Raw genomic sequence first — 22,348 nt, 5'->3', positions numbered from 1 at the left:
AAGATATGAAGACACTTCTCTGAAGAAGACATACAAATGGCTAACAGACACATGAAAAAATGTTCATCATCATTAGCCATCAGGGAAATTCAAATCAAAACCACACTGACATACCACCTTACACCAGTTAGAATGGCAAAAATGGACAGGGAAAGAAACAACAAATGTTGGAGAGGTTGTGGAGAAAGGGGAACCCTCTTACACTGTTGGTGGGAATGCAAGTTGGTACAGCCACTTTGGAAAACAGTGCGGAGGTTCCTCAAAAAATTAAAAATAGAGCTACCCTATGACCCAGGAACTGCACTCCTGGGTATTTACCCCAAAGACACAGATGTAGTGAAAAGAAGGGCCATATGCACCCCAATTTTCATAGGAGCAAAGTCTGCAATAGCCAAACTGTGGAAAGAGCCGAGATGCCCTTCAACAGATGAATGGATAAAGAAGATGTGGTCCATATATACAATGGAATATTACTCAGCCATCAGAAATAATGAATACCCAACTTTTACATCAACATGGATGGGACTGGAGGAGATTATGCTAAGTGAAATAAGTCAGGCAGAGAAAAACAATTATCATATGGTTTCACTTATTTAGCATGGAGGACATTAGGAGAAGGAAGGGAAAAATGAAGGGAGGGAAATCGGAGGGAGAGATGAACCATGAGAAACTATAGACTCTGAGAAACAAACAGGGTTTTAGAGGGGAGGGGGGCGGGGGGATTGGTTAGGCCGGTGATGGGTATTAAGGAGGGCACGTACTGCATGGAGCACTGGGTGTTATAGGAAAACAATGAATCGTGAATCACTACATCAAAAACTAATGATGTATTGTATGGTGACTAACGTAACATAATAAAATTTAAAAACAGAAAAGAAAAAAGAAAAACAAGGGTTCATTAAAGGTAACATTGCTTTCTGAGTAAAATTTTGCTACCAAATCCTGGTTTTTTGACACTTAAATTGTGTGGATACAATCTTGCTAAGCAGATACAAAATTACTGTAGATATTTTCATTATGTAAGAGGTATCAGTACTGAAACAACTCAATGTGGCTGTGGTCCTAGCATTCTGAGTTTTTACCAAATGCAGTGAGATTAGAGTTGTATTTGGGAATGGAATGGACTCCTACTATAATTAATAATCATACTAATAAACTATTCTTCTTTAGCTAGGAGGGAAGGGGCCAAGCTACCTACTCTTGAAGAGAACTGTGGGTTTGGTTTTTTTTTTCCATGAAATGAATATAACACAGCTGGTGCATAATTACCGAGTTGCTACAGCCATTAAGATGTGTCAATCATGGGAAAAGGTCAAGTACATTAAGCTGAATAAGCATGTAAACTTTAATTCCATGGAGACTCTAATAGAGTCAGGAAACACAACAAGCCATCATTTATCATAATATATCAAAGAATTCTAATTCCGACAGAAATTCTCTGCTGAGGGAGAGCAATAGTACGAAAGAGACCAAGAAGGTGTGAGTGAGTGTGTGTATGGGCTATTGCACTGCTGTTTCTTGGACTGCTTCACTGAAAGAAAAAAAAGTGTCAAACCAGTGTTGGTCACAGTCACCGGACCTCAGGGCTATATTTGTAATCATTGCAGAACAAAGGGTCACATGATTGTGACTCTTCTATCAAAAAAAATTGAAATCTTGTAAGTGCTAATGTTACTCATCAAAAAAGCCATAGTCTGAGATTTACTAGTTTACTACTGTGACATTAAAAAAAAGGGGGGGGGGCGCCTGAGTGGCTCAGTCGTTAAGCTTCTGCCTTTGGCTCGGGTCATGATCCCAGGGTCCTGGGATCGAGCCCCGCATGGAGCCCCTCATCGGGCTCCCTGCTCGGCGGGAGGCCTGCTTCTCCCTCCCCCACTCCCCCTGCTTGTGTTCCCTCTCGCTATGTATCTCTCTGTCAAATAAATAAATAAAATCTTTAAAAAAAAAAAAACTTCTTTTTATAAGTTTATAACGCTGTCTTGAGCAAAACATAGCAACTAAATGACTTTGTATCTTGAGATAGCAGTGTTATTTTTCATCTTGGAACATGAAAAGCCTCAACATAAGCTTCAGCATTTCTCGAATAAATGAATGGATCCTAATAATATGTATTTTCTAAGAAAAAAAAAAAAAGCCAGGATAATTCCCAGTTCTGGTAGATTGTAAAACAGCTTGATGTTGGATGTTTACAGTGTTCAAAGAGAGGCTAGAATTTAAATCAATCAAGAAAGGGGATAATAAGGAATGCTTAGAGGACATGATCCCTGCACTTAAAAGATAATTATCCAATTGTGGAGGACTCAAATCCAATGAAGAAAACAGCAGCAAATATACAAATTAGAATACAAATAAAAAGCAGGAAACAATACCAATTTGCATTAAAGCTAATGTTCCTATGTGGTATCAGCCATTAAATGCTGTAGGAATTTGTATTAGAGTGAAATCAACCATAACTTGAGCAATCAAGGAAAGTTTCATGGAGAAGATAGAACTTGACTTGAGTCTTAAACAATAAGCAGGTTTTACATTAGCAGCGGAGTGGGATAATGTGTGCAAAAGCAGAGGAGCAATTTTGGGGGATAATGTGAGGTACACGCTAAGGCAGGGGAAAAAATAAGGTAGGATAGAATACTTTTATGATCACAAAATCTTGCAATTTCACTATTATTTTATTTATTTATTTATTTTGAGAGAGAGAGAGAGAGAGAACATGCAAACAGGAGTGGGGGAGGGATACAACAAAGGGAGAGGGAAAGACAGAATCTTAAGCAGGCTCCATCCATTCTCAGTGCTCAGCACAGGGCCTGACTTGGGTGGGGCTTGATCTCATGACCCTGAGATCATGACCTGAGCTGAAATCAAGAGTCGGTCACTCAACTGACTGAGTCACCCAGGTGCCCCATCAATTTCACTATTATTTTAAAATATTTATGTTTGCTGCTTTATTTTGTAAGGAAGAGAGAGAAAATAGATCAACATATGTTCTGGGATACTTTAAAAAATGAACACAAAAGCGAAGGTGGTACTCCCCACCTCCCCAACCCATTTTAATTAATTTATGATTTCTGAACTGCCCTGCCACTTTGCTTTAGGGAAACAGTTTAGGAAATGAGCAAAAATGTAAAACTGTAAGATATTCCAGATTTAGTTTTGTGTTGTGTTAATCCAAAAGACAGGTGCACATGTAGAAAGTGGCTCATTCTGGGAATTATGGTAATTAAGGACAAAGAGGCTTGCTTGGGAAAACAAAGAGTCGTTGAGAAGACAAAGAGGACATTTCCATGAAGAAAGTTGGGTGGGATTCAAGTGTAGAACTGAAGTAATAAAACATCGGAAAGCAAAGACAAAAAAACCTGGCACTTCTGTATAGATATTTACAAATAAGAGATAACATGGTAGATTTTTTTTAATGGCCACAAATATTTTAGCAGTTTCTCGCATCTGAGGTGAAATCTATTCCCCAATCCTTGAATCTCGGCTTGGCTGTGTGACTTGTTTTGACCTCTGAGACATCAGCGAATGTGATACAAAGGCTTGGGGAGTATGTGTACACTTGCTTTTCCTGCTGTTGTTTCTGGGAACTCTTAAGCTACCATGTAATCAGATCTATCAAATCTGCCTAATTGTATCACACAGAACTGCCAGTGTATACTCTCTTAGCACCTTATACTTCCTTATAAAACTTTTCAAAATTTCAATTCAAGCAACTAATTGTATAATCAGGTATATAATGATTTCACATTACTCTACTTCAAATTACTTTCTTCCTCAAGAGAGGTATAAAATAAGTTTCTATGGTTTTAAATAACTTTTAGGACATTTCTAACCCCTTCATTTATACAGAATGAGGATTCCTTTTCAAATTTAAAACTAATGAACTTTTCTTCTCAGTCAGAAAACTTAAAAACTTCAAGGTATTTAAATATTAAGCAAAGTTAACAAGGAATTTATATTTTAGAGCATACTCTAAAAGTTCACTTTAAAGATCACAGAATTTAGAGCTGGAAAATTCTTCAGCAATCATCTGATTAAAATCTCTCATTTTAACATGTAAAATAAATAGGAGCTGAAGAAGTGAACTCAACATTTCTAAAACTAAACACTGTTAAGTAACCATATCCAATAGGGCAATTTTAACAACTTAATACATTTTTTCCTTATATGAAACTCTACTATTTCCATAGAAGATAAAATGATAATATATTTCATCTTCCATATAACAATCTTTTGAATACTTTAATTTAGCAGTCATGTTCCTTGTAAATATTCTCTTAGCATTTTCCTCAACTAATATTTGTATGAGATGACCTCTCCTGAGGTCAAATCCATCTTCTCCAGTGTGTCTACCTTAGATGTAGTCAATGTATGAAGGTCCACAGGACACATCTGGAGCATTTTTGTTATGCCCATATAGACCCCTACAGGACCTATAGGTGGAAATAGTATTCCAGAAAGTGACTCATCCAGGGAAAGTATGAAGAATAAGAAGGAAAAAAGAACCAAGAATAGATGTGGAAGGAAACCAACATTTCAAAGATAGATGAGAATTGTAATTGTCAAAGGTTTGAAGAAATAGATGGAACCTCTCACATTATGTTAATGGTAGTGTATTTCAGTACAATCATGCTGGAAGCCAATATAAAAACATGTATCAAAATCTTAATTTAATAACCTTTTGAGGTAGTGATTCTGCTTCTGTGAATTATATCGGGAAGGTCAAACGTACAGAAATACCTATACAATAATGTTCATAGCCACTTTGTTTAAAAGAGAAAAATGAGAAATAATCAAAATTTCCACTGATAAACAATTAGTTAAATAAAGCATGTTACAACCATTCAATAAAATGCTAAGTAGCAATTTATATGAATAGTATCTATATAACATGGAAAGTTCTTGATGTTTTTTAATGAAATGAGAGTAATTTAAAAGTTAAAAGGTACCATAATTCCATTTATATATAATTTAGTTATAATCATGTATCTGTTTATGACACATGGTTTAACTAATATTCTGTTCATAATATTAATTCCATTATTATTCTGCTCAGACTATTAATAGTATTACTTTTAGGTGGTGGGTTTTCAGGGTTGTTGTTTTGTTTGTTTGCCTTCTTTATACTTTTTATATTTCTTGGATTTTTCTAATGGAATACATATTATTTTATTTTATTTTTTTTTTTTAAAGATTTTATTTATTTATTTGAGAGAGAGAGAATGAGAGAGAGCACATGAGAGGGGGGAGGGTCAGAGGGAGAAGCAGGCTCCCCTGCCGAGCAGGGAGCCCGATGCGGGACTCGATCCAGGGACTCCAGGATCATGACCTGAGCCGAAGGCAGTCGCTTAACCAACTGAGCCACCCAGGCGCCCCGGAATACATATTATTTTAATAATTTTTATTTTTTAATCTATTTTGGGGAGGGGAGGAGCAGGGAGAGAGGTAGAGGGAGAATCTTAAGCAGGCTACACACCCAGCACAGAGCCCAACGTGGGGCTCAGTCTCATGACCCTGAGATCATGACCTGAGCCAAAATCAAGAGATGGACGCTTAACTGGTGCCCCTATTTTAATAATTTTTAAAACAATAAAATTAATGTAATTTTGAAAAAAAAAAGTATAGAAATGTCAGGCAGAGTAAGAGGGGACAAGTGGGTAAAACAGAAAAAATATCAAGGAAGCCATGATCTGAGAAAATCATCAGCCAAGGGAAGAGAGATGAGAGAAGAGCGGTCTAAAAACTAAGGCATAGTCAGAGTTCTAAAAGCAACAGAATTCAAAAGGAATGAGGACAGAGAGCCATTGTAGTTGGCAATTAAGAGCACTTTTTAATAGTTAGATAGGATACATATTAATAAATCTTAGCATGAGAGAAATAAGCCATTCACATAAACAGTCGGTATCTCAACTTACTGAACAAGACTTTTGTTTTCATGATCACTGTTATTAACTGCATTGGTGTTGCTGACACTATAATTTTGTATTAATCACTGTGATGTCATAAAATGCTTTTGTGCTATATTGTCATCTAATTAAATCATGGCAATTGTCTTCACAAGAAAAAAACCTGATATACAAAGGAAAAAATAGGCATAATTCTAAGTAATTTAGCTAGAAATTAGAAATCCCTTTGCTAATAAGACTGTAATACTTTTATTACAAATGCTCCTAAGGTAATTCAGAAGCAGTTTTGAAAGTAGTCAAAAGGAGGGATGCCTGGGTGGCTCAGTCGCTAAGCGTCTGCCTTCGGCTCAGGTCATGATCCTAGCGTCCTGGGATCGAGCCCCATGTCAGGCTCCCTGCTCAGTGGGAAGCCTCCTTCTCCCTCTCCCACTCCCCCTGCTTGTGCTCCCTCTCTCACTGCCTCTCTCACTGTCAAATAAATAAATAAAATCTTAAAGAAAGAAAAGAAAGTAATGAAACGGAATATTCATAATCTTCCTGCCTCAGAGACAAAAGCTTAATTTACCAGCAGAAAATTAAAATTTTACTTTCTTCTAATCACAATTTCAATTACTTTGTTTCCTTTATTATCATTCCACCTGAAGCTCATTAAGGGGTAGAAATGATGGAGAAAGGAAGGAAAGAGAATCGATTTTTTTCATTGTGCTTTCAGCAGTTCTGATACGTTAAAGGTAGTAGGAACGACTAGGCAGCTAGGAAAGTGCGAAGATAGAGTGCAGAAATAAACTAGGTTACTGGGAGAAAATATAAGAGAGCATTCAAAAAAATACTCAGCATACTGGTACCCAAATGGAATTAATTCTGTTAAGGTAGCAGTGATATAGTACTGCTAAATGATAGGTATGCATTCTCCAAAAAATTGAGAGCATCACCTCTTTCAATTATTATTTAATACTTATTATTATCCCTATTTACATCCATTTATATTTTAGTGTAGACATTTATGTGCAAAGTGGCCACTGACATTTTTTTCCAAAGGGATGTAGGACTGAAGTGCCCTATTGGTGGCACCAATATCTAAACCTCCTCAGAGAATGAAGAGCATAGAACAGACAATGGCTCGGTGTTTGTAGGCCATGAGCACTTAATTAAATATTGGTGAATGATGACAACTTCCCTAGAAAGTTCCTAACTGACCAGTAGCCTATCCCTGCGTGTACTACTGTGAGATAACTCTATAGAAAGGCGACAACCTGAGGAGGCTGCAATCACATGCAGCTTAGGAGCTTTAAAGTAGGATCACTCTATGGAGCACCTGGGTGGCTCAGTCAGTTAAGCTCTTGATTTTGGCTCAGGTCGTGATCTCAGGGTCCTGAGATTGAGCGGGGGTGGGGCTCCGCTTTCAGCAGGGAGTCTGCTTGAGGATTTCCCTTCCTCTCCCTCTTCCTTTGCCCCTCCTCCGGCTCACACTCTGTCTCTCTCTCTAAAATAAATAAATAAATCTTTAAAAATAAATAAATAAAGTTGGATAGTTCTGGGGGAAAGATTAGCAGCTGAAATAGAGATTTAAGAATTTAATCAAGAAGTAGACTAAGTTCATCTACTTCACAATGTCACCTTAATAGCACTACTCCCACACTATTAAACTGTGTACTAAATAATGAACACCCTTAAGTCTCAGATGTCTGGAAAATGCAAAACAAAAGTATAATATTAATATAAACCTATGTAGTATATACTAAGAAGCTTTGGTCATTTGTGGTCTGTCTTCAAAGTTTTCAATATTTAAGGATTCAAATATTTAAGGATTAAAGGAATACTTTCTTTGCTGTAAAATTCCTTCTTTTAATATTTATAGGATTATATTTAATATAATGAAAAGGAATTTCTTTTCATCTATTATATCTCTGAAATAGTAATTGATTGAAAATGTTACATATACACACACAAACACACAATTCTTCTCATTCACAGATGATATATTTAAGTCACATTAGAAAGCAAATACCTTCCTCCCCCCTCAAAAAAGAAAGCAAATACCCTAAATGCTGTACCATATCTTTGATGGTAGAAAATCATATTAAACAGAGCTTGACTTACAAGGAATAATGAAGGGAGATTAACAACAAGGGCTTTTATTCTAAAATCGGCTACCAAAAAACTGACATCCCAAGCTATGGATGCAAAATGTATAATCAGGACCCCTAAATTATGAAACCATAAATTTACAGGATTTCTTAGTCACATATACACATTAGAATATATGTTACTGCCCCCATGCAAACACGTGTCTACAACTATTGACAAATGGTCAAACAAACCACAACCAAATTTTATTTTTTTTTTTATTATTTTTTTTTTTTAAAGATTTTATTTATTTATTCATGAGAGACAGAGGCAGAGGGAGAAGCAGGCTCCCCGCGGAGCAGGGAGCCCGATGCGGGACTCGATCCCAGGACCCTGGGATCATGACCTGAGCCGAAGGCAGACGCTTAACCGACTGAGCCACCCAGGCGTCCCCACAACCAAATTTTAAAAAATACTTTAAGATCTTTCGAATTTACTTGGAATTACAATATACTATAAAAACAGATTATAAATAACTACCAAGTTACCACTCACTTCAAATAGATAAAATATCATAAATAAATTATATATCAAAATATATTGATGTGGGTCACATATACAAATTACGTGAAATGCCTAAAATGAAGAAATATGGAACATAATGTATAGCTCACCTGACAGTTAATTTTAGAAATAAAAGTATTTAAAACAATATTCTCATATTTGTTTCTTATTCTTAGGATACCCAGGGGAAAATACAACAGTTCATTATGAAATGTGCTCAGGTGGCAAAGATTGCTCAATAAGGAAATGAAATTTAATATTGACTTATTTTTTCTGAAATCTTCAGTATTAGTCTATGTGCCTAAATAAATGTAGGACCTGTACTCATTATCTTTAGTTTTTCAGAGGAAACCACTTGTGACATTATGATGATTATAGTCAGAAAACCATTTCAGTTATCATAAGCGCTCAGGAATGGGGTGAAAGGAAGAAAGTGGGAGGGTACCACCATTGATAGAACTATGTTGTAAGATCACTTTGTGCTAGGTGCTTTACTTACATTATCTTATTTTTGCATTTGGGTCCACAATCTATTAAGTGGTCCCCAAAGGAAATAAACTAGTAAACCATTTTTTTCCCCAAATGGAATGAGCAAAAGAGTATCAAGATAGTGACATAATTTTCTTTATTAAATCCTTGAGTGAAAAGTATTTTACTGTCTGCTAAAATCAATACAGGATAAAGAAAATGTCTCTTTGATTTAACTTGTAGGCCAAGATTTAAAGATGAGTTTAACTGTTCTGTTAAAGTTTTAAATTTATGAATTCCTGAAAATCCCTGAACTGTAACTAGATTGACTTATCTTAGTGAAGTGCAACATAGTTAGAAATTTCTGTATTTACATGTAATTCAAAGGTAATTAAATATTGGATGAGCGTTAATTATGCACCTAATTGCATTACATAAATTTAACTTCTTACATGATTAGTGATATATTATTAAATAACATATAAATGAGATTCAATGCAACACATTCCTAGTTCCTATCTAATTCAAGAAAAAGTGCTAGATAACATGGGAGAAAGCAAATATGTGTAAGATGACAATTTGTCCCTCAACAAGCTTATAATAAAAATGGTAAGAAATATATACACGGGGTGCCTGAGTGGCTCAGTTGGTTAAGCGGCTGACTCTTGATTTCAGCTCAGGTCATGATCTCAGGGTCATGAGATCAAGCCCCACGTCGGGCTCACACTAAGCATGGAGCCTGCTTAAGATTCTCTCTCTCTCCCTCTTCCTCTGCCCTTCCCACCCCCCCCGCCACTGCTCATGTGCTCGCTCTCTCTCTCTCTCTCTCTCAAAAAAAAAAAAAATATATATATATATATACATATACATAACAATAATATAAAAAAAGATGTAAACTCAGAGGTGTGAAGGAAGAAAATAATTATTCTTCTAGGAGGGATCAGGTAACACTAATGGATGGGAAGAATGGGCATTCTATTTCTGTGTGGAAGGAAATCACTAGCAAATGGTGGAGATGGGAAGGCTCCAATTTGGGGCAATCCAAAAGGCCTTAAACAGAATAGAATAATATCCCTGAGGTTTTACTGTGTCTTCTATGTTCTCAGACTATAGAAAAATAGAAATACTTGCTAAAAATATGGAAAACAATAGTCTCTCACTAAATAGGTTCTTTATGTTTCAGTGATTTAGGGAAATATTTAACCTGTGAGGAGCAATAGGTGGAATGTTAGGCAACAAAGAAATATGAAAGGCAAAAGTGCAAGCATTCTACACCATATACAAAATTATCTCAAAAAGGATCAGAGACCTAAATGTAACACCCAAAACTACAAATTAGAGGAAACATAGGGAAAAACTTTATGACATTAGATTTGATGAGGATTTCCTGTATATGACACCAAAAGCAAAGGCAACAAAAGTAAAACTAGACAAGTTAGACTACATAAAAATTAAAATTTTCTGTGTATGAAAGGACAAAATCAACAGAGTGAAAAGGCAACCAATGGAATGGGAGAAAATATTTCTAAATCATATATCTGATATGGGGTTAATATCTAAGATATATAAAGAATTCATACAACTCAAGAACAACAACAAAACACCCAATTAAACAATGGGCAAAGGACTTGAACAGACATCTCTCCAAAAATGATGAACAAACAGCCAACAAGCATATGAGAAGATGCTCAATATCACTAATTATTAGGAAAATGCAAATCAAAACCACAATGAGATATCACTTCATACTCATGAGGAAGGCTGCTTATTAAAAACAAACAAATAAGCAAACAGAAAATCATAAGTTTTAACAAGCATGTGGAGAAATTGGAACCCTTGTGCACTCTTGGTGAAAATGTAAAATTGTGAATTGCTATGGAAAACAGTATGGCAGTTCTTCTAAAAATTAAAAATGGAATTACTTCATGATCCAGCAATCCACTTATGGCTATATATTTAAAAAGACTTGAAAGCAGGATTTCAAAGAAATATTTGCATACCCATGTTCATAACAGCACCATTCACCTTAGCCAAGAGATAAAGAGCAACGATGTCCATCAACAGATGAACGGATAAACAAAATGTAGTACATACATATAATGGAGTATTATAACCTTAAAAAGAATATAAAGTCTAACATGCTAAAACATGGATGAACCTTGAAGACATTATGCTATGAAATAAACCAGTCACAAAAAGACAAATACTGAATGATTGCAATTACATGTGGTCTCTAAAGTAGTCGTATTCACAGAAACAGAAGATAGAATGCTGCTTGTTACAGGATAGGGTGGGGAACAAATGGGAGAGTTGCTTAATGTGAATAAAGTTTCCGTTTTCCAAGATGAAAAAGTTTTGAAGATTGGTTACATAACAATGTGAATATACTTAACACTACTGAACTGTATACTTAGAAATGGTTAAATGGTAAATTCTATGTTATGCTTTTTTTTAGCAAGAAAAAAGCATTTTAAAAATTTTAGCAAAAGACAATCCAGTTGTTGGTAGTATTGCCTTGACTGGAAATTGATCAGTTCAGTCAAAATTACTAAAATAATAGCATGTCATCTTTAGCTGCTAAACTTTCTTCTCTTTATTATCATCTAGTTATTAACAGGACATGATACTTTTAGAGGTTTGCCATTAATTTATTCTTACACTTGCAGAAGATACAACAATGGTCCTATCTGAAAAAAAAAACTATTAAATCTTTAGAAAGTGTAGGCATCAACTGGGAAAAAAAGCAGGACCAGGGTGGACCATGAAGAGAGAATCAAGGTGAGTAAGAGTAACTGAAGGGGCAGTTGGTTACTTTTATTGTGCCTGTGGAAACTGACCCCACCTATCCATCCGTCCATCATGGAGTTTCAGACTCAGTAGAGTGTTGACACTCTCATATTGTCCTTTCAACAGGTTCGCTGGAAACAGACTCTGGAACCCATCTGTCTTATCAAGGCCACCAACATACTTGCCACTTCTTGTTCATTTTGTCGATACAATGAAACAATGTAATGTTCTGTAGAGTATCCACTCAGTTCAAGTCTTTTTGGACTCTATTATGACAAAGGGTAGGAGACTTAACACAGCTTTGGAGCAAGACCATACATGTATATCGTTATACTTCTGGTAGTCCTTCTTGATAGTAATAGGAAAAAGGGCATTTACCAGATCAAGAGCTGCACACCACATACTTGAGGCCATGTTAACCTGCTCTAAGATTCCATTTCTGACAGAGCAGTTGCAATTGATGCTACCACTTGGCTGAGTTCGCAGTCACCCACTACCATCCTCTATGACTTGACAATTTCTGCAATAGCCAGACTGGCATATACTTTAGGTCTTTAAAGATGACACTAGGGGTAGCTGGGTGGCACAGTCGGTTGGGCATCCGACTCTTGATTTCGGCTCAGGTCATGATCTCAGGGTCATTGTATTGAGCCCCACATCGGGCTTCCTGCTCAGCGGGGAGTCTGCTTGGGAGTCTCTCTCTCCCTCTAACCCCTCTCTCTGCTCATGCTCTCTCTCACTCTAAAAAACAAACAAATAAATACAGATGACACTAATCTCTGCCACTTTCTGTCACATGCAATACTGATTTTCATATACTCTCATGGCCAAGGCAAGTAGTTTGGGAGCCTTCTCTTCCACTACGATAGGATAGTTCTTAGCCTCATAGGCTAAGACACCAATGTAAGGTGGATGTCCTGCCAGTTACCAAGTATGTATGTCTACTGGTACTGTTCAGGGAGCAGGAAAATGATGAATGAGTGAGTCAGGTTCCTCAGCAAACAGACTCTGAGACAGAGATCTGTGTTCAGAGAGTTTAGTGAAGAAAGCTGTCAGCAATAACACCTGTGCAGAAATACCGGCAACAGCATTTGGTAGAGGAAGAAGTTTAATTATGGTACAGTTGCAGTAAAAGCCTCCGCTGATTCCACAGGGGGCTTTGAAGCTGAGACCACCCTTCAGAGTTGTAACACATTGAGGCAAAGGGGCCGGGCCCTTACTCTCTTTCTTCATTGAATTCAGTGTGCCCCAGGGGAGGCAGCTCCCATAGCAAGAGGCAGCTCCTTTCAGTGGAAGGAAATTTCTGGGGAGGAGCGCGGCCGTGGGGCAAAGCAGGCAACAGCCACGGCAACTGGGGAAATAAGCACCACCATCCTTAAGAGGGGATTTTGGTGGTTCCTGGTAACATCCACTACTAAGGTTCCTGGATTTGGCAAGTAAAAAGCAATAAATAAAAATACTGCATGGCATACCTATACTGAAAAGATACTCATTACTTACGTAAATTTCAAATATAACTGAGTATTGTCTATTTTATCTGGCCACTCTGTCCACTACACATGTGTTAAAGGGCAAGTAGAAGAAAGAGTTTCAAGGGGATTAATGCATTTCTCCTTTTGTAATCTTATACTTTGTACAGTAGTAATCCTACATGGACATGAGAGACCGAAAATAAAAATTGGTTAACCTCAACAGTTTTTGTTCCACTCACAATCCTGACTTGGTCTAATTATAGGGATCCAATGCCGCTCACTACTTTTTACCATAGGAAGCAGAAATAGGCTTAGAAAGAACACTAGCAGTTTTAAGGAGGGCGGATTGTGGGAAAGAGAGCACACAGTATACAGAGAGGGAAAGAACTAGAGCAGTGGCAGTGGGAATGAAAGGGAAGAAATGAGAAGAGACGCCCCTGAGATAGATTCAGAGAATTTACTAACTGTATGATACAGAAATACAGGAGGTGAACAGAATCTAACAAAATTCTATGTTCTTGATTTTAGGTAACAGGAAAAAAAAGGATATGGTAAAGATACATGTAAAACAAAAACATAAATAGGTTTGAAGGGAGAAATTATACATTTGACATACTATTCATCCGAATGTATAATATACGTGAATGCATTAACTAATATACTATACCAAGCTGTTGATATTGGTCAAGTGATCATTTTCCATTAAATATATTTACCTGAGACTTTATAGATATTTTTAACCACCTAGCATTTCTACAAGCTGTGCACAGGATGTTAAATTATACTCATAATTCTATTAGCTATTAATAATTCTTATATATCCATTAAGTCCTGTAAACACTAATTTTCAAATTTAAAATCTTAATTGAAGGAAGACTTTATAAAATGTGTGTTTTTCTTAAACAGCAATTCCTAACTCTATTTTATTAAAATAAATATCTATGTGTATGTTTTATACACATTAACCAAAGAGTTCTTAAAATGTGGAACTCCTGCCCACATTACACTCCGCAATGCTGTCTTTCTAACTGGCACTCTCCCCTTTACCCATTTTATATTATGCTGTCAGTTGATTTTTCCTGAATCATGACATTCAACACATTGTCCCTGCATTATTTTCTGATTCAGAGTAATCAATCTAGGAACCACTAACAGATCTATTAATTCTTTGTGTGCATCATAGCAGAATCCTGGATAGCATCCTCAGATGCTAGGATGTTTATCTACTTAGTATGGTCTGGGAGCAGAACAAATACCGAGAAAGTCAAAATAAATAAGTTTTTCCTATTTTAGTTCAAAATTCTAAAATGTAATGTTACATTTGCATTCTATGATGTTAATTTTAATCGCCAGTGACTTAGTGCTTAGCGACAATTATTCACTTCTGGGATTAAAATGCCCACTATAGACATCAATAAACAGAACAAAATCTGACTTATCCAGTTGCGTTTGCCAATCAGAAATCTATTTTTTTTATTTATTTTTTTTTAAAGATTTTATTTATTTATTTGAGAGAGAGAGAATGAGAGACAGAGAGCACGAGAGGGAAGAGGGCAGAGGGAGAAGCAGACCCCCTGCCGAGCAGGGAGCCCGATGCGGGACTCGATCCTGGGACTCCAGGATCATGACCTGAGCCGAAGGCAGTCGCTTAACCAACTGAGCCACCCAGGCGCCCCAGAAATCTATTTTAATAAGCATCATACACCCTCACCTGAGTACCATGCCCAGTAAGAGAAAATGTATGTAATACACGTTGATATAATAATTAGAATAAACATATTAAATCCTAATTTTGTACTATGTATTTTCCAACCAAAGGGAAAATTCAGTATTTTATTGTAATTATTTATAAATTATCCATTGTTAACTTTCAATAATCTGTGTGCAGATTATCCATCACAATCTTTAAACCCAAGATGGCTTTTTCCTGCGATTATGTTTTTAGAATAACTTCTTGCTTTATTGGGTTTTCTTACTCGTGCTTACTGAATACAAGTATAGCTTAAGCCATGACATGACCTAAGTAAGAAGGTAAATAGCTGCTGGGGAAAAAAAGTAATATAATGGCATTTCAAATCCAAGGAGAAATTATCTTTATAGTCTCCATTATCAGTTTAGATTTTTCAAGTTTCTGCTCCCTTAAATTTATATAATGCATATGGATAGCATAGCAAATCTCTATGCCCACCCAGTAAGTATAACCTTCCTGGACCTGCATATTTTCTGTGCACCAAGCAAAACGTCAGGTACTAAGTAGGTATAGTTGTTGAAAGTTTACTCTAAATATTATATCAATTCTCCTGTTGTTTAATTGTTGTAGCTAAAGATAAGACCTAAGAACTATGAATTTCACTGTAATTTAATTAGTTACCTGACAATTCTTAAGAGGAATACTCCTTACTCAGCTGTGGTGGATTATTAAGAACTATCTCTGATTATTTTTACTTAAGATTACCTGGGTTTTGATACAATACATTAACAAAGGAAAGAACAAGAACCATATGATCCTCTCAACAGATGCAGAAAAAGCTTTTGACAAAGTACAGCATCCTTTCTTGATCAAAACTCTTCAGAGTATAGGGATAGAGGGTACATACCTCAATATCATAAAAGCCATCTATGAAAAACCTACAGCGAATATTATTCTCAATGGGGAAAAACTGAGAGCTTTCCCCCTAAGGTCAGGAACACGGCAGGGATGTCCACTATCACCACTGCTCTTCAACGTAGTATTGGAAGTCCTAGCCACAGCAATCAGACAACAAAAAGAAATCAAAGGCATCCAAATTGGCAAAGAAGAAGTCAAACTCTCACTCTTTGCAGATGATATGATACTTTATGTGGAAAACCCAAAAGACTCCACCCCAAAACTGCTACAACTCATACAGGAATTCAGTAAAGTGGCAGGATATAAAATCAATGCACAGAAGTCAGTGGCATTCCTATACACCAACAACAAGACAGAAGAAAGAGAAATTAAGGAGTCGATCCCATTTACAATTGCACCCAAAACCATAAGATACCTAGGAATAAATCTAACCAAAGAGACAAAGGATCTGTACTCAGAAAACTATAAAATACTCATGAAAGAAATTGAGGAAGACACAAAGAGATGGAAAAACGTTCCATGCTCATGGATTGGAAGAACAAATATTGTGAAGATGTCAATGCTACCTAGAGCAATCTACATATTCAATGCAATCCCCATCAAAATACCATCCACTTTTTTCAAAGAAATGGAACAAATAATCCTAAAATTTGTATGGAACCAGAAAAGACCCCACATAGCCAGAGGAATGTTGAAAAAGAAAAGCAAAGCCGGCGGCATTACAATTCCAGACTTCAAGCTCTATTACAAAGCTGTCATCATCAAGACAGCATGGTACTGGCACAAAAACAGACACATAGATCAATGGAACAGAATAGAGAGCCCAGAAATGGGCCCTCAACTCTATGGTCAACTCATCTTTGACAAAGCAGGAAAGAATGTCCAATGGAACAAAGACAGTCTCTTCAACAAATGGTGTTGGGAAAATTGGATAGCCACATGCAGAAGAATGAAACTGGACCATTTCCTTACACCACACACAAAAATAGACTCCAAATGGTTGAAGGACCTCAATGTGAGACAGGAGTCCATCAAAATCCTAAAGGAGAACACAGGCAGCAACCTCTTTGACCTCAGCCGAAGCAACTTCTTCCTAGAAACATCACCAAAGGCAAGGGAAGCAAGAGCAAAAATGAACTACTGGGACTTCATCCAGATAAAAAGCTTTTGCAAAGCAAAGGAAACAGTCCACAAAACCAAAAGACAACCGACAGAATGGGAGAAGATATTTGCAAATGACATATCAGATAAAGGGCTAGTATCCAAAATCTATAAAGAACTCATCAAACTCAACACCCAAAGAACAAAGAATCCAATCAAGAAATGGGCAGAAGACATGAACAGACATTTTTCCAAAGAAGACATCCAAATGGCCAACAGACACATGAAAAAGTGCTCAATATCGCTCAGCATCAGGGAAACCCAAATCAAAACCTCAATGAGGTACCACCTCACACCAGTCAGAATGGCTAAAATTAACAAGTCAGGAAACGACAGATGTTGGCGGGGATGCGGAGAAAGGGGAACCCTCCTACACTGTTGGTGGGAATGCAAGCTGGTGCAGCCACTCTGGAAAACTGTATGGAGGTTCCTCAAAAAGTTGAAAATAGAGCTACCATATGATCCAGCAATTGCACTACTGGATATTTACCCCAAAGATACAAAAGTAGGGATCCGAAGGGGTACATGCACCCCGATGTTTATAGCAGCAATGTCCACAATAGCCAAACTGTGGAAAGAGCCAAGATGTCCATCGACAGATGAATGGATAAAGAAGAAGTGGTATATATATACAATGGAATATTATGCAGCCATCAAAAGGAATGAGATCTTGCCATTTGTAACGACGTGGATGGAACTGGAGGGTATTATGTTGAGTGAAATAAGTCAAACAGAGAAAGACATGTATCATATGATCTCACTGATATGAGGAATTCTTAATCGCAGGAAACAAACTGAGTGTTGTTGGAGTGGGGGGTGGGGTGGGAGGGATGGGGTGACTGGGTGATAGACACTGGGGAGGGTATGTGCTCTGGTAAGCACTGTGAATTGTGCAAGACTGTTGAATCTCAGATCTGTACCTCTGAAACAAATAATGCAATATATGTTAAGAAAAAAAAAAGAAGAAGAAGGTAGCGGGAGGGGAAGAATGAAGCGGGGAAAATCGGAGGGGTGGACGAACCATGAGAGACGATGGACTCTGAAAAACAAACTGAGGGTTCTAGAGGGGAGGGGGGTGGGAGGATGGGTTAGCCTGGTGGTGGGTATTGAGGAGGGCACATTCTGCATGGAGCACTGGGTGTTATGCACAAACAATGAATCATGGAACACTTCATCTAGAACTAATGATGTAATGTATGGGGATTAACATAAGAATAAAAAAATAAAAAAATAAATAAATAAAAAGATTACCTGGGTTTTATTTTTTAACCAAAAGATGAAAGATATCATATACCTTGTATCCCACTAATAATAATTTCTGGTTTAAAATTAAAATGAAGCAATGATGTGTATACATTAAATTGTGGTTCAATAGTAACTGTCAAGACTTATGTAAGTCTTATGCCAGGTACTATTCTAAGTATTTTTCCCTTAATTCTTTTTTTTTTTTAATTTTTTTTTTTAGAGATTTTTTTTTTTTTTTTTGAGAGAGAGAGAGCACATGAGAGGGAGGAGGGTCAGAGGCAGAAGCAGGCTCCCTGCTGGGCAGGGAGCCCGATGCGGGACTCGATCCAGGGACTCCAGGATCATGACCTGAGCCGAAGGCAGTCGCTTAACCAACTGAGCCACCCAGGCGCCCTCCCTTAATTCTTATAAAAACTTTATGAAATACATTCCATTGTTACCCTTATTTTATTTTATTTTTTAAATTTAAATTTTTTTATTTGAGCATAGTTGACACACAGTATTACGTTAGTTTCAGTAATTATAACATAATGATCGGACAAATTTATACATTATGCTATGCGTATAGCTACCATCTGTCACCATGCAATGCTATTATGGTATCATTGACTATATTCCCTATTCTGTGCCTTTTATTCCTTGACTTACTCATTCCATAATTGAAAGCCTTTATCTACCACTCCCCTTTACCCATTTTGCCCCCTCCACAAACATCAGTTTGTTCTCTGTAAAATTTACAGTTCTGATGCAGCTTTTTGCTTGCTTATTTTTCATTTGTTTTTTTAGATTCCACATATGAGTGAAAACATATCTTATTTAGTCTGAGTTATTTCACTTTTTACCCTCTAGGTCCATCTATACAGTCACAAATGGAAAGATGCCATTCTTTTTTATGGCTGTGTAATATTTGTGTGTGTGTGAGTGTGTGTGTGTGATATCTTCTTTATCCATTTGTGTATCGATGGACAGTTAGGTTGCTTCCATATCTTGGCCACTGTTATCTTTTTTTTTTTCAAAAAAACTTTATTTACAAAATGGTTGGCTGCACAAGTTGTAGTTTGCTGATCTAAAAAAATTCAAGTATTAATCTTGATTGCCAAGTATCTTCGTGCCCTTTTACATTTTACTCTAGAAGGTAGTGCCTCACTAATCTTACCTGGTGCCACCTCTGCCAAATTCCCTCAGTTTGGGGGGACACAGAAGTGGACTACATCTGGAAAAGACCCTGATTATGGTCTGAGTTCTGCCACCAGCTGCCTGAGTGACCTTGGGCCCATCATGCCCCTTCTCTTCCTCTCAGTTGCCCCTTGTAGAATTAGGGAGAGTCCAACTACATTATTTTTTTTAATTTTATTATGTTATGTTAGTCACCATATAATACACATTAGTGTTTGATGTAGTGATCCACGATTCATTGTTTTCATATAACACCCAGTGCTCCATGCAGTACATGCCCTCCTTAATACCCATCACTGGGCTAACCCATCCCCCCACCCCCCTCCCCTCTAAAACCCTCAGTTTGTTTCTCAGAGTCCATCGTCTCTCATGGTTCGTTTCCCCCTCTGATTTCCCCCCCTTCATTTTTCCCTTCCTTCTCCTAATGTCCTCCATGCTATTCCTTCTGTTCCACAAATAAGCGAAACCATATGATAATTGACTTTCTCTGCTTGACTTATTTCACTGTTGTCCTTATCTTAACAACTGAGAAAACTGAGGTGCAGAGAAATTAACTGGCTGAAGTTTCCATAGCACATAAGGGGCAGAACTGGTATTTGAATCCAGTGCAGTTTCAGATCCCATACACTTAACTACTAGATCATACCACCTCCCGGTTGACTTATCTGACTTTCTTCCTATTGAAAAGAACATAGACAAATGGTGCCACCACCTCTCTCTCATATATATCTGAGTAAAACTCGAATGCCAGTTGTCTTTAACTCTCTTCCAGGACAGCCTAGTCTGACAGCATAGGCCGGATTAGATGCCCTTCCTGTCCTATTCTCCCCTCTCATGTAGCACCTAATATGTTGGTCTGTCATAGATTTCCCCCACTGATGGTAATTCCTGAAGCAATAATTATTGAAAGACTGGCACACAACACAGAGCCTGGAAGATAGTAGAGGTTCAATAAATGTCTGTTGGATGAATGTAGGTCTTCCTGTTGGCATTTTAGGCTGCATCAAAGCAATCATATCCACAACTCACCACCACCACCATTACTCTGATTATCAACATATGCATTTCTCCAGATTGTGACAAATTTCATATTTCTCTTTGAAATCTTTAAGATTTTTCTTCGAAGTTTCTTTGAAAACTTTAAGAAAGCATAACAAAACCTATCCCAAGGGGGGAAAAAGATCTTACCTTCTAAATCTTCTTTCTCAAAGTGTGTTTTGAGAATAGAACGAGTTCCACCTCTATCCACAACTGCCTCTTCATCATTTCTCTGTAGAATGGGAAGAAAGAAGATTAAATGATATTACAGTAGTTCCTCTTTATCCATGGGGATACTTTCCAAGGCCCCCTGTGGATGCCTGAAATCGCAGATAGTACCAAACACTATATAAACTATGTTTTTTGCTAAACATATATACTTATGATAAAGTATAATATTTAAATTAGGCACAGTAAGAGGTTAACAATAATAATAATGAAATAAAACACTTAAAACAATATGCTGTAATAAGTTATGTGAATGTGTTCTCTCTCTCTCTCAAAATATCTTATTGTACTATACTCACCCTTTTTATAATGATATGAGATGATAAAATGCCTATGTGATCAGATGAAGTGAGGTGAATAATGTAGGCACTGTGACATAGCATTAGGCTACTATCGACCTTATGATGGTATGTCAGAAGGAAGATCATCTGCTTCCTGGCCATGGTTGACCTCAGGTCAATGAAACCATAGAGAACAAAACCACAGGTAAGAGTGGACTACTATACATATATTCTCTTAACTTCAGAGAATAAACAATAATATAATCTAGTATTTTAGGGGTTTAATTCAATCACTTAAACCTACTTTTGCATAACTATTCTATTTGATTATCAAGTGTTAGTTTAAAAAGAAAGAGACTAAAATTAAATTGACCACATACTCAGAGAAGGAATGTCATTTGATTTTCCATGAAATCAAAGGTAGTCATACATTCCAGTTGCCATCATTTGTTAATGAGATGAAAAACAGAAAACAGTTATCCTGACAATTTAGTAACATGCATTTTTATCTCTGATAAAGAATTCTTGTTAACAAGATGACATTTTGAACTATACAAGGAAAATACGGAAATCATTAGTATTAACACTACTAATGCTATGGCAAGGTGAAGTAATTCCACTGCCATTTAAAATGAGGTTGGGGGGATCTAATCTCTTGAAAGCAATTAGTAGCAATTATTAGGTAAACTACAATTTTAATTACTTTGCTTCAGTATAATACATTTTATTCAAACTAAACTTTTAATTATAATCATATACATTAAACCTTCATTCAGTATGTATATACATATGTATATCTTACTTATTTAGAATGGCTGGATGGAGACTCTCTTCTTAATATTGTACATATGCTCAAAACAATACACTCACTCATTTGGTACTCAATAAAATAATGGGGGAGGGATAAGTATAATCCATTTAACCACACAGGAATGAACAAGATACAAAATACTGAACAAAGTGAAATACAGATTATTTCCAAATTTTTTTGATTGCGAGCACCTATGTAAAAACTGCCTTAAAAGTGAACACTGAGGGGCGCCTGGGTGGCTCAGTCGTTAAGCATCTGCCTTTGGCTCAGGTCATGATCCCAGGGTCCTGGGTCCTCGGATTGAGCCCCGCATAGGGCTCCCTGCTCCGTGGGAAGACTGCTTCTCCCTCTCCCACTCCCCCTGCTTGTGTTCCCTCTCTCGCTGTCTCTCTCTCTGTCAAATAAATAAATAAAATCTTTTAAAAAAAAAGTGAACACTGAACACAAAGGAGAAATGAAAAGGTAGATTGAAGATGAATGAATCTTCCAACATCTATTTCTAAGCCTGTTCTAGTATTTGACTAGCAGAAAAATTATAGATT

At 36.9% G+C, this 22,348-nt stretch overlaps 1 protein-coding gene across 3 annotated transcripts in view; it reads right to left on the bottom strand.

Annotated features, from left to right (window-relative positions):
* The window catches only part of SLC4A10 (solute carrier family 4 member 10), a 306,787-nt gene that overhangs the window by 174,334 nt on the left and 110,105 nt on the right, over nucleotides 1-22,348 (bottom strand). For 2 of the 3 annotated variants that reach the window (XM_045868750.2, XM_045868751.2), the window contains exon 2: nucleotides 20,637-20,718. In XM_045868750.2, coding sequence (XP_045724706.1) covers nucleotides 20,637-20,718 — 82 coding nt within the window. Of the gene's footprint in view, nucleotides 1-20,636; nucleotides 20,743-22,348 lie in introns of those variants that run through there. The other variant, XM_045868752.2, reaches the window with a different exon arrangement.

Source organism: Mirounga angustirostris, unplaced genomic scaffold (assembly GCF_029215605.1).
Source record: "Mirounga angustirostris isolate CCGP_5_RB_7025 unplaced genomic scaffold, mMirAng1.0.hap1 SCAF_3, whole genome shotgun sequence".
NCBI lineage: Eukaryota > Metazoa > Chordata > Mammalia > Carnivora > Phocidae > Mirounga > Mirounga angustirostris.
The sequence above is the reverse complement of the archived record's forward strand: the minus strand, read 5'-3'. Positions and strand labels throughout refer to the sequence as shown.